We start from the raw sequence: 13,190 nt of genomic DNA, 5'->3' as shown, positions 1-13,190 counted from the left end.
TCTAAGGGTCAGGTGACAACGTGGAGGACACTGTGCTACCTGAGCCAGCCTACACTAACGTGGAAAAGGCTAACCTTGCAAATGCAAGACAAGTACAGTGGTGCGCACCTGTAATCTCCACTTAGGAGGATCAGAGTTCAAGGCCGGCCCCAGTTACCTAAGGCCCTGTTCGTACACACACACACACACACACACACACACACACACACACACTACACAAACACACCTAGTAAACCGAAAATAAAAATTTTTAAATAATAATCTGAATTTATTGGTGTTGTGGCATGTATCTATAATCCCAGCTAATCGCTGGGGGAAGATCCCAAAATAAATGCGCACATTTTCCGTGGCCACCTCTCTGTGTGACAGCAAGCACTCCTGAAGAGGTATCATGGCAAACAAGCCTTCTGGGCCCAGTGGATCCAGTCACATGTCTGAGTACCACTCCAAAGGCCCAGAGTCCACAGCAGGGCATCATCCCCTCCTTGCCTCCCAGAGGCAGAGGCAGAGGCAGAGGAGTGGGATACAGCCCCACCACCTGGCAGTCCACCCTTTCCAATCGACTTCCCAGGAGGGCAGGACAATTATCAGTCTCTATCAGAAACATCTCTAGGTGATGTGACAGGACACTGAGACAGAGCGTAGAAACCTGGTGGCAGGGACGTCTCCCTGAAGTGATGTTGGCCATATGTGGACACACGCAAGCTCCGGGGAAGGCATATGAGACGCGTTAGGCTATGCTCTCCCAACTTTGGAATGTTGTGTGGTTTTCCCATAATAGAAAGCTTTAAACGTGATAATAAACAAAACTTTTAGAACCTTACTGACTGCCTTCAACAACTTCTCTTCCTTCCCCTCCCCACAACCTGAGGCAACTACTTGCCTTTTCTGTTTCCTCATTTAAAACACAAATGACCATTTTATAAGCCTATCTGAACTATATATGAGGTCATGAATAAATTTACATGGATCTTTATGCCACAGCACAAAATGTGTGCTCCATCAAGGTCATTATTACCCAGAGGCAGGATGCTGAGAGGGTGACCACAAGCCATCCTAGTACTGCCTTGGGCCTCCCTGGGCTGCCTAGTGCCCTACTTCTAGTACAGACCCAGGCATGAGGGACACTGAGGGAGACACTGGCCCGAGGCACAGCCCGCAGGCACTGTGGGTGGGAGAATGCAGAATGCAAGCAAGCGGTGCCACTGTCGCACCTTAGGGTCTTAAGGCCTCAAACTCACTAAGGTTCCTTCTAGAGATCTATCCAACATAAACACGCTACTCAGAAGTGCGAGAAGAATCTAGAACTGCTGCTAACCAACAAGGTTGGCACGGCCCGTGAGAAGCAACGGCTTGACTCTCGATTCACTCGTCCTGCAAGCACAGTGCGCAGGCTGGACCCAGCAGCATTCCCAGACGATCAACTTCCAGCTCGGGAAGACAGTTAAGAGGCAGCTCCATCTGCAGGAGAAGCAGGGAGGGGTCGCAGGCAGGAGGATACCTGAGCAGCTCTGAAGGCACACAGAGAAATAGCAGCGAGAAATAGAGAAATGGGCTGGGGAGGGAGATGCGGCCTTCCTACTCAATAGAAAGGCAAAGTACTTGGTGTTCTTTGACAGTAAGCAGAAGACCATGCTTGCATGCCTCCTGCCTGAGACTGTGACAGCTGTCACATCAATACACCATTCCTTTAGCGGCAGGTCTGTCCCTGTGCTCCCCAAGATGGTGCCCAGTCCCATGTGGCTTCATACACGCTGCACCAAATGTCTCCAGCTGCAGGATGCACCAAGATCACAGATTCAGACTGGTCAAAGCCTCCCACAGTTCCAGTAATGGTGGATGGCATCTCAAGAACCACTTTAGAATAGTGACTTCACCCCAGAACTGGAGGCCACCTTCCAAACATGTCTTTCCTTCTGCCTCTTCCAAATGCCCTCTCCATCCCTTTCTATTTTCCCTTTTGCTTCTCTTTAGTCTCATGTGATGTACTTGCTTGCCACACTCCATTCAAGGACATCAGGAAGTTTTGACTGCAGACCAGGGTCAAGTAGATCCTGTGGAGGCCCAGTCCCAGCTCAGCTCAGCGTAGCATAGAAAGACCTGGGTTCCAGATGCCTGTGAATGTGGACAAGGCAGGCACAGGGAGCCTGCTTCCCTAGCCACCTTCTCCTATCTGGACAGTGGAAGCAGAGCTTTTCTGTTCTAAGGATTTCTCCTGGTGACTCAGTGAGTCTGAGGTTGGAGAACAGAAAGGTTAGGCAGAGCTGAAGCCTGCTAGCCACTCAGGACCACTCAGGACTGTACGCGTCCCTTCCAGGAAGCCTGGGAAAGCAGGGCTAAGATAACGTTGGTTGCATGGTGGGTAATTCAGTGGCAAGGCATTTGCTAGGATGTATCTATCCTCAGAAACACACACACACATGCACACTCATGCATGCACACACACAAATCATGCACACGCACACAAACACCCCAACTAGAACAGAAGCCGCCTGGCAAATGCTAACAGCACTCAGCAGCCATCTTTAGAATGTTCTCACACTGTCTTCCAAGATGGGATTTTTGTTTTGTTTTGTTTATGGAGACCGGATCTCACTACGTAGCCATGACTGGTCTTGAGCTCACAGAGGTCTGCCTGCCTCTTGTTCCACCGTGCTGCTATTAAAGGTCTTCCAAAATAAGAATTTTTTATGGCTACAAAAAAAAAACCTGGTACGAACAGACACTAATTTACATAACATTTCCACCCCATGTGTCATTATAAAAAAAAACATAATGATGATCGTAAATTTGTTACTTAACATATCCAAATAAATAACTGAGAGTGAAAATAATTTTCTGCATTTAGAAAAAAATAATTCATACCTTCACCGAAAAAACGCCACATAAAATTTGTCTTAAAAAAATGACAAGCTAAAATCCTTAATAATTAGAAATCCAAAAGTTCCCTCTGCTGAGGCAGCCCAGCTTCTTCCAAGAAACACCTGCCCCTTCACAGGCCACCGTGCTCACTGCAAAGGTGAAGTCGAGTGACTCCTATTCCTCCAGCACTTGTCAGGGTGCCAAGTAGCGACCTCTTTTTAAAGAGGAAGAAGCTGAAATCCCACACCCAGAAATCAAACTGGAAGAAAATCTGGCCTTAGCTATCAGAGAGCCAGATCCTTGTCCGTTACTGGCCTCTGATGGCCACATGAGCCTTCTTGTTCAACGCCAACCTCCTAGGCCTGTGGTGGTCATCCTTGGAGGTACTGGTCTGCTGAGAGTCAGCTGTGGTCAGGTGGTCCCCAGAAAGTCACTAAGTACAATGGGGGTGACCAGAAGCCTCTTTCCTGCTCTAAGGGAAAAGACTAAAATGAGCTCCAAGCACTGAAAAAAGAGAAGAGCTGAAGGAACGGCATCCCCTGCATCTGGAAAAACAGCCTAGAAAGGCCAGGCACTGGGGACACTGGAGAGAATGAGACAGCAGAGGAAACCTAACTGGGCTGACCAATCTATACCTTTAATAAACCTATTAAAATACACCTGAAACTAGGCAAAAACATTCTACAAGTAACATTTGCTGAGTCAGGGAGTGGTGGCACATGCCTTTAGTTCCAGCACTAGGGAAGCAGAGGCAGGCAGATCTCTATGAGTTCAAGGCCAGCCTGGAGTACAGAGTGAGTTCCAGGACAGCCAGAGCTACATAGAGAAACCCTGTCTCAAAAAAACCGAACCAAACCAAACAAAACAACAATGACAAAAACATTTGCTGAATTGGAAAACTCTGTCCCCTGAATTCAGCACACCTGCCTATCATCATCATCTTTTCTTCCCTGGCTGTCCTTCCTCCTGTCCCTGGAACCCTGGAACCTAGAAACAAGGAACACCTTGGGGCGGACCCCTCACTCTTCCTCACTGTCAAGCCCACTCAGGTACCACATCTGCCACCTGGCCTACCTCCCTTTGTTGCCATGGTAACTATAGCCAGCCTGCATCTACCCTTGACAGGCTGTAACCCCAGGTACCTGCTAGAGACCTGGCTCTTTCCTGAGAACCTCCCTGTGCCCTTCAGGGAGCTCTTCCCCCCACCTCAATCACACCACACTTCTTTCCCATCCAACGCCCCTCAGTGCCCAGACGCTGCCCCCACCAAAGTTCACCCAGCTCCTCAGTGATCTGGACTCTCCCATTCTCTTCAGCCTCTTGCCCACTTCCTCAGGACCCAAAGCCCAACCTCCCTTGACTACTAATCCTCAACAGACATCTTTCCCAGCCTCCAAGTCTGGATGCAGGCTATTCTGTGTCCCACGATGTCAACCTAGTAATGTCTCATAACACTTAGGCCTCAGTCACTCCTCATCAAGAAGTTGTCCCTCCTCTACCACTGGCTCTTTCCTGCTCTAAGGGAAAAGACTAAAATGAGCTCCAAGCACTGAAAAAAAGGGAAGAGCTGAAGGAACGGCATCCCCTGCCGCCTATCTCTTCCTTGCTTCATTCCCTCAGTGCCCCTAACCCACCACAGAAAGCCTGCTCCATCCACAGGGCTTGCCCTCAACTCCCATGTTACACCTCCACCCTTAACTGCACCGGCACCAGCACCAGCACAGCACAAAGCGCTATTCCAGCCCTGAGCACATGCCCCCTCTCGGAGCTACACGGTCGGCTAGTTTCTGCTTCTCACTCAGCTTGCCTTTCCTTGGATGCTTGATGTCTGCCAGCTTTGGGGGCAGGCTGATTGCTCTTCCAGAAGACCCCAGTTCAGTTCCTGGCACCTGCGTGGTGGCTCACAACCATCTGTAACTCCAGTCCGAGGACACCCAATGCCCTCTTCTGCCTCCGCAGGCACTGTATGCATGTGGCGCACAGACATAGATACAGGCAAAACACCCAGACACATTTAAAAAAATTAAGTACTGTATCTCAAGTGGGTGATGGCTCAGGAGAGGCTCAGAGAGAGGCCGTGCTCCCATCTGGGGAAAACTTACTTGCCAGCCTGGCAAACAGTGGCTGCCCCAAGACTAGGTTTCACAATGTCTGAATCTGCCAAGAATTTGGAAGGAGGAATCTACAATTGGCTACTGTACTTTTCACACTTGTGGCTTACTCATTTGCATTTGAAAATAACAGCCCAGGCTAACAGACTTCGCCTTCTCCCCCCTTGGGGTGGAAGCCAGGCTTATGTTGGGACAGGGGCTTTGCCAGCACGCCAGCTGCAGGTGGGCAGGGTCTTCTCGGTTCTTGCTCCACTGATTTCGGGGATAATGAAATCCTGCAGAGAAAAGCGCCTGTCCTGAACTAGCCACAGACTGGACCAAAGAAACACAGGGTTTCTGATGAGCCCTCAGAGAAGCCCAAGACCCACCCTGAATCCAGCAACCTCTGTTCCCAGAGGCAGTCTCTAAGAAGGTGATCTCGGTGCTCCGCTCCGTACTTAGCACTTGGCCAGTTTCGCATCTATCTGACTATGTTAGAACCTTTCATACTGGGGTTGGGGGGTAAGGCAAGTCCTGATGGGTCTGTGGGCTTGGACAATGCCTCTCAGACAGGCCCTACTGAGATAGACGCATACAACTAACCCCCACCAGTCACGCTCCTTCCCTAGAAGCCTTCCTGACTGGACAGATGGGGTGAAGGTCCCAACATCTCTGCCCCTCTGGGCCCCTGGTCACCCACTGTAGACTGGCCCACACAGATGTCCAGGCTGTCAAGTAGAGAGCAATGCCTGTTCAGTCCTCAACCCTTGGGTCCTGCCCAGTGCCTCAGTACTAAACACAAAGCAGCCTCCTGCTCCTCCGGAGAGACCCACATCGGGCACACGGGCAGCCTCCTCCTGCTCCTGAGCTAACCTGAACAGAGAGTGGCATAACTTACAGTAAATCAGATCAGGAGAGGCCAGGCAGCCAAGGACAGCTCACCAGTCCCCCTGGAAGGACCTGCAGAGCCTCTCGATGGCCTGTCGCCATCCCTGTCTGAGGAAGTACCTGGTTCTGATATGTAAACAGCCTTCAAACCAAACCCCAAAATTAATGTTTAAAACTGTCTCCATCGGCACGTTTTTAAGCTGACATCTGAAATGTCCCGTAAGTTTAAATACTTGCAGAGGATGTCACATCCAACACGATGTAAATATTAACATTGGAAAATAAAACTGTTACTATTTCTCTTTTAAATGGTCCAATGTGGTCTAAATACCTGGTGATCTGCAGTCTGCGATCATCTGTTTTCAGGTTATATAATCAGGGCCTTCTCAGACAGCTCGAAACCAAACACTGCTCTTTTTTCTCCTAAGACTAATTTCCAATCCTCTTCCCTTGGAGATAGTTAAGCTGTCAGGGTATTTTATACGGAAAGTTTCTCACGTATTTTTCTACCACACTGCTGAGCTATCTATGTATATAGCTGTTCCCCCTTCAAAGGCTTTCTATACGGTCATAAAGTCTCACATACATCAGAAGTTTCCTCCGAACTAAATCATTATCAGTTATTAAGATATAATTGATCGACATGGCCAACATATGCTCAAACCAAATAATATGCATTAAAAAAGAGAACTTTATTAGACGTGCAACTTTGAGGAGATGGATGGGACTTTTTAAAAAGTCATTTCCCGCAACCACAAATGAGTCTCTCCAACTGCTAGAGTTTTAATTCTGTCTCCAGTTTTCAGTTTTTATAGGAACAAGAGTTAAAACTCAATGGGAGGGGAGATGAATCATCAGCTGTGAGCCAGCCAGTAGCCATCTCCACCGGGTCCTCTTTCACTTTTGTTACTAGCAACATGGATCCACCTCCAGTCATTACCGCCAGGGGTTACAACGACCTGCTGCCTCCCTTGATGACAGAGGGCTGAGTCCTGGTCCCACACTGGGCACAGCTCTACAGGTCTCAGCCTCTGCCTGCCAGGCCCAGTGCCAGTCCCGTCACCACGATCCTGGGACAGGTCTACCGACTGCTCCGTCGTGTGGACTGGCAGACTCATCACACAGCCAGAACCTGAGCCCAGGCCACCTTGCTCCTCGTCTCCAGAGACGCTTCCCTGGCGGGAGTAGCGGAGGCAATGTGCTAGTTCTCACTGCTGCACACTACGTGCGCACAGCCACGCCTGGGAAATGTTACACACCAAAGCTCCTTTAGAACAAAGGGCCACTTCCTGGGTACACCACAGTCCCCATAAATGTCCATCACTGATGCTGCTGCAGTTGCCAAGAGATAACAGGAAGAGAAATGACTTCCGGGACCTGGATAAACAGGCAGGATCTTGCCCAGGTTCCTCATGCTTAGGTTCTGAACCCAAGTCCTATATCCATTTAGACAACAGCAAAAGACCAGCAACACCAGGAGGGCAGTAGCTTGTGAACCGGTCATGCACTAAGACAGAAAGATGACCACAGAGCAAACAGCTACCCAGACAAACCTCAGCTTCACTTCACCACCAAGCAGCTGACGTCTCCAAAGGCTACAACATCATAAGCCTCAGTTTCCTCATCTCGACAAGAGATACCACCTCCCATATAATCAGGACCTGACAAAGGAGATGGATGCTGAGGGGGCTGGGGTATGGTCCCCCTAATCCTCTAACTCACTCTCACCTAACCCAATGACTGGCGCCCTGCCTACCTCACACTGGGATGTGGTGCACAAAAGCCCAGCTGATTCAGGAAACCCAGCCAAGGTATTTGGCTTCCAGCTTCTTGCAGAGTCTCCCTTGGTGTGTTCGTGTTTCAGAGTTCTTGCAACTCTTCGGGATGCCAGGAGGAGGTGTGGGGAGAGGCTTCGCCATGGACTTTTAGAGGCCAGAGTAGAAAGCCCCCAGTTTGGCTTCACTCTGTCCCCAGCTACCACTTCTCTCCTCAAATCATCACCCAAATTAACAACAGACGCATCTTGAAAGCTTTCAGAGCCCTTTTTGCCTGGCACCCGCTAAATCATGGCTCCAGGTTCCCGCTCCACCCACAGCCAGAGTATAGAGATCTCAGGCATGCAGGGAAGAGCCTGTCTGGATGGGGAAACCCTTCCCTACAGCTGCTGAGCAGGGGCCTCCTGAAATTGAATAAACAAGGGCTCTTCAACAGGCTTTCTAGAAGCTTCCTTTAGATGTCTGCATCAGCCTTGGTCAGGTCCCCATCCTGGGTGACCCAGTCTCTGCAGGGCAGGCAGATACAGCTATCAAAGCAAACGGGAGGGCGGACAGCCTGGAACCAGGACGGTCAGGCTCATCTTGGGCAGGGCCGGCGAAGGCGACACAGGGAACCAGGCAGAGCTTAGTGCACCTGTCATAACCTGCCCTTCACTGTGGGTCTGTATTTCTGGGCTTACATGGAGGTAAACACTACTCCACCATCTCTGGAAAGACATGACTGTAAGGGCCATGGTCTTTTACCAGAATATCAACAGGTAATCCCATGCCCAGGCTCTCTCAGACAGATTGAACCTGCCGACCTCCCTGAGGCGGCTGCGGTGGCGCCTGGATAGCCACCTCAGGGCCATCGCTCCATTCTTTCTTCTCTGGCTCTCCTTCATTCCTCCGTACTCTCTTTCCCTTCCCCCTCCTTCCATTCTTCCTTTCCCCTTCCTACCGCTCATCCTCACCTTATCCATCCTTCTTCCTTCTCCAGCCAAGGAGCCCAAGACCGAACACAGAGGGAAGGATGGCAGAAGACACAGCCAGTCATTACTGTCCCCTCACCCTTCCTAACACCAATCCAAGTGCCATGATCCCCAGGACTCCCGGCCCTGCCTATTCCTCACACTGTAAACTCTCCAAACGCCGGCAGCCACCAGCCTGAGTCTGGACCCAGCTGGGGACAGAAGCTATGTCAGATCTCCACAGGATGTCACAATCCAGGCACCCATAAAAAGCGGCCAACCACCCAAACTCTCACAAAGACAGATTAAGCGTGCTGAGGTCACCATACAGAAACGTGGAGATGCAATCTGTACTCACCTGCACGACCTCTATCCCTCGCTTCCTGTGGAGAAAACAAAAAAGACAGGTGTTACTGCGGCCAGCAGAAGCATCCTCGCCAGACCACCCCACAGCCAGCCGAGAGCAAGAGCGGGACTGACAGAGAGAACGGCGCACTCAACGCTCAGCCTCAGCGGCGAGAACAATGCTCAGGCCTCTCTGGCCAGCAGCCTTAGAAGGACCTCCTTTCAAAGGCAAGGTTACTGAGCCCTGAGTCCCCAGTTCCCTTCACGACCTAGAAGAGACAGCTGATTCCCAGGGAAACTGGGCTGGAGTCCTGTAGAGCTGACAACAACTATCAGCCTCCCAAACCCTCCAACTCTGAGCCGGGCTGAGTCTTCAGCAATAAGACCTCTGGCCTGGACAGCCCCAAGACTCCCGTTTGCCTCAACGATCACAGATAGATTCCCAAAACATTCGCCTTGATCCAAACGCCTTGGTGTGGGCCGCAGGTCTGCCTATCACCAGCTAGCCGCTTTCCCACTTGTGCTTCAACTCCTGGCCACGCCCAGCCCTTCCTACCATCCTTGGTCTCTAGCGAACCCATAGCCCTCTCACCCTTAACTTGGTTGGGGAGGTATTTGGGTTTGGGGAAGGGGTGCTTACGCTACCTGACAAAACTCCAAGAGTTTTCCTCAGTTTGAGTTTGTTTTGTTTTTCAGGCAGAAACTCACTGCGCAGCTGTAGAACTTGCTATGGAGACCAAACTGGTCTTTAACTCACAGCAATCCACCTGTCTCTGACTCCCAAGTGCTGGAATTAAAGGCATGCACTGCCACACCTGCCATTATTATTTTCCCTTTTTTTTTTTTTTTTTTTTTTTTTTTTAGGTTTTCGAGACAGGGTATCTCTGTGTAGCTCTGGAGCCTGTCCTAGAATTCATTCAAAAGTCCAGGCGTGCATCATTGCCGCCTGGCTTATTACTAATTCTTAACATACAAAGAGGGCTGGAGAGATGGCTCAGAGGTTAAGAGCATTGCCTGCTCTTCCAAAGGTCCTGAGTTCAATTCCCAGCAACCATATGGTGGCTCACAACCATCTGTAATGAGGTCTGGTGCCCTCTTCTGGCCTGCAGGCATACATGGAAGGAATGCTGTACACATAATAAATAAAAAAATATTTTAAAAAAAAAAAAACATACAAAGAAACAGGCTTCACTAGGACATTTAATACATATACATCATTATACTTTGTTCTTACTCCTTCTTCATGCCGGCCCCTTCCTCCCCATCTTCCTGCTTCCACGCCACACATATCCGACTGCCCTCACTATCCTGTAAACGGAGACTGGACTTTCCCCTCTTCCTCCCCTCATCTACCCCCTCGATTCTGTCAGCACACCACAGACATTCCCGCATGCCCAGGTTTACTGCTGCGCATTCACACACAAGGCAGGATATGGGACCAGACTGCAGCTCTGCCAATAGAGGAACGCATGAAGAGATACATCCGTGGAATTTTATCCTGCTGGGAAGATGAAAGCGACTATGGCATTTGCAGGGAAGCGGATGGAACTAAGGATCACTGTGCTAAATGAAATAAGCCAGACTCGGGAAGACAAATATGTTTTCTCTCACCGTGGAATTAGCCTGGGCTTTGCGTCCTCCATCTTTCTCCACCACCTTCCCACACAGTCCCACGGCCAACTACCCATCACACTTGTCTCACCCGCCCCATCTGAGCTCACGGGTTATGTGTGCATTTTTCCAGAGCGTGCCACACTAAGGCTCCCTGTTGGCTACCTACCCACCTTCCTTCATCGACTTGCCTCGTATTTCCTACTGCAAGCCCCAGCTAGGCCCCGCCTGCCTGGGGTCTGGTGCACAGCGCTGTCTTATCCCTCTCTAGGGTGTGCACTTGCCATCCCCTCTCTAGGGTGTGCACTTGCCATCCCCGACCTTCAGGACTCAGCTCACGCGAGTCCTCCCACACACACTCCCACAACACACCCATGAACCTGGATTCCTGTTCTTCCAGCCCTTAGCCCCTGCTGTTGCTTGGGAAGAAAGAGTCAAACCAGACCCGCAGGGACTGAAGCGGCCCATGTGTGTATTTTACCAAGGAAAGCGCTCAGAGAAGGCTGGGGTCCAGGAAGGACCGGGGACCTACGGTTCACTCACCTAGACTCCTTGAAACAGGGACTGAGTAAAATTACAAACTGTGTCCCTGGCCAAGTTCTGGTGCCCACCCGCCACCAGCTGCCCATAAAGGGCTGCTGTCCAGTAGAGCTATAAATATGGAAAAACAGCTTAGTTCCCAGCCCTGGCACAATAAATGCCACAGACAGCCTGGGTACTCGCAGCCTCAAAAAGCAGGCAGGATCTCCCTCATTTGAGGTCATCATCCTCACTTCTTACATGGTCGCCTGCTGCTTAGCAAATGCTTCCTGAGGTCCAACAGAGGAACCAGCAGACAGCAGGGCTGAGGACCACTGGAACCATCTGGGTCAGCTAGAGAAAACATGTTGCTAACCTTCCCTTCATCCCTAGGCTCCAACAGAAGCTGGCCCCAAAGAACCCAATGAGAGAATGCTATGGTTGATAGCACTAGGGTTCTCAGCTCATTCCATCTCCCCGTACTTGCTGAAGGAATGACAGCCAGCATCACCTGCTCCCATGACCACACAAGGCACAGGCCAGATACATGGCAGCAAGGCCTCAGGCCACCCGTGCCCACAGCAAGGGGACACACCACATCAGGAGGAGGCTCAGCAATCTGAGAACCTGGATCATCCGCATGTCTCCTTCCCAGATCACCCCAGTACAACTGGAGAGAGAAGAAAACCACAGCTACTGTCCTGAGCGAGGGAACCTGGCCCAGCTGCTCAAGGTGGGCTCTCAAATCTCAGCAAAACATGGACCTGATGGGAAAGGCAAACGACACGGGCCCACATTACCTACACCTGGTAGGACAGGCTTCTCCGTGGCCTTTAGTCTCCCTATGGTCAAGATTCCCATGGGGAAATCTGCTCATATCCAGATGATCTCAACATGTGGTTCTTACCTGCTAAGACATCTGTAGTCACTTCCCATCGGGCCTCATTTTACATCACCCCAATCCTTTCAAAGAGATGGGGAGGTCTCTAACTTTAAAACAGATGGGATGCACACCACAAGAAAGCAACTGAGAACGTCTGGTTGATTGAAATCTTACAAAGGGGCCAAGCTCCCCTAAGAGCCCCAGCAGGTCATCCAGCTCAGAGCTCTAGGAAGGAGGACAAAAAAAAAAAGAAGGGGGAAGACAAATAGGAACTTGGGGACACAAGCGCACGCACACACACACACACACACCCCACAGGCCCTTCACTGTTCACTGGCAACATGCAGGCCCACAAAGAGGGGGCCCGGATTACCCCTTTACTTGAAGTTGGGACAGGATGATGCTCAGAGGCTCAGGGAAGGTTCCCAGACTGGTACAACACGACTGGACATGACCCCAGGGAGGCAAGAAAAACTTTCATCCTCTGGGCAACAGATCTTGAGCCCCTAAGCCCTCTGTGGACTAGGAAAGAGGCGGGGCAGGGAGGTTCATAGAAACCATTTCTCCTACTACTTTCACTTCAAGGGAAATAACCTGTCGGGCTCAATTCAGTTCTTCATCAGGAAGTCCCAAGGTGCAGACTCTGAAACCCTGCTGCAGCCAGAAAGTTCAGAAAGGAAATCGTGACCCCAAAGTGTGGGAGAAGAGAGGACTATTAAAGTCAGGGGAGGGGAGAGAAACTAGGGATCTGGCTGTGCAGTGACTCCTCCATCTCCCCGCATCACCCAGACACAGGCGTATGAATGTTGCGGGCGCCAGGATGCCAGCTGTCAAACCGTCCGCGAGTGCAGAAGACCAGAGCAGACGACTTGAAAGAAGACGCGCCACCGAGAAGCCACGTGCCACTGAAGAAACAGCACAAGGCAGCACAGAGGACCAGGCAGGACAACTCCAAGGCCACAGGAGAGCCTGGAGGGGCAGAAACCCCGGGTGCCTCACACAGCTCTGTGAAGAGCAATGTCCAGGAGAATGGGTACTTGTGCACACAGAATGAATCCAAAGTACCACAAGAAAATTATCTCAGGAGGCTTCAGGTCAAGGGCAAGGGCAGCTGGGAGGAGGGGCTAGACAGGAGGCAGACTTCTCCTTCACTGCATCCTTGACAGGCAGTCTCCCAAGTCCTTCCGTGGTGGGGTCACACGATGGTCACATTAGACACTGAGACTGTAGGACAGTGTCAACATCTGGGTCCTCGGAAGGCAGGTCA

At 50.8% G+C, this 13,190-nt stretch overlaps 1 protein-coding gene across 2 annotated transcripts in view; it reads right to left on the bottom strand.

The window, feature by feature from the left end:
* Positions 1 to 13,190, bottom strand: part of Itpk1 (inositol-tetrakisphosphate 1-kinase) — a 137,442-nt gene that overhangs the window by 95,373 nt on the left and 28,879 nt on the right. For both annotated transcript variants that reach the window (XM_038337609.1, XM_038337611.2), the window contains exon 2: positions 8,924 to 8,948. In XM_038337609.1, the coding sequence (XP_038193537.1) occupies positions 8,924 to 8,948 (25 nt within the window). The remainder of the gene's footprint in view (positions 1 to 8,923; positions 8,949 to 13,190) is intronic.

The sequence above is a fragment of the Arvicola amphibius genome, chromosome 7 (genome assembly GCF_903992535.2).
Source record: "Arvicola amphibius chromosome 7, mArvAmp1.2, whole genome shotgun sequence".
Lineage (NCBI taxonomy): Eukaryota > Metazoa > Chordata > Mammalia > Rodentia > Cricetidae > Arvicola > Arvicola amphibius.
This window is presented reverse-complemented; position numbering and strand designations above follow the sequence as displayed.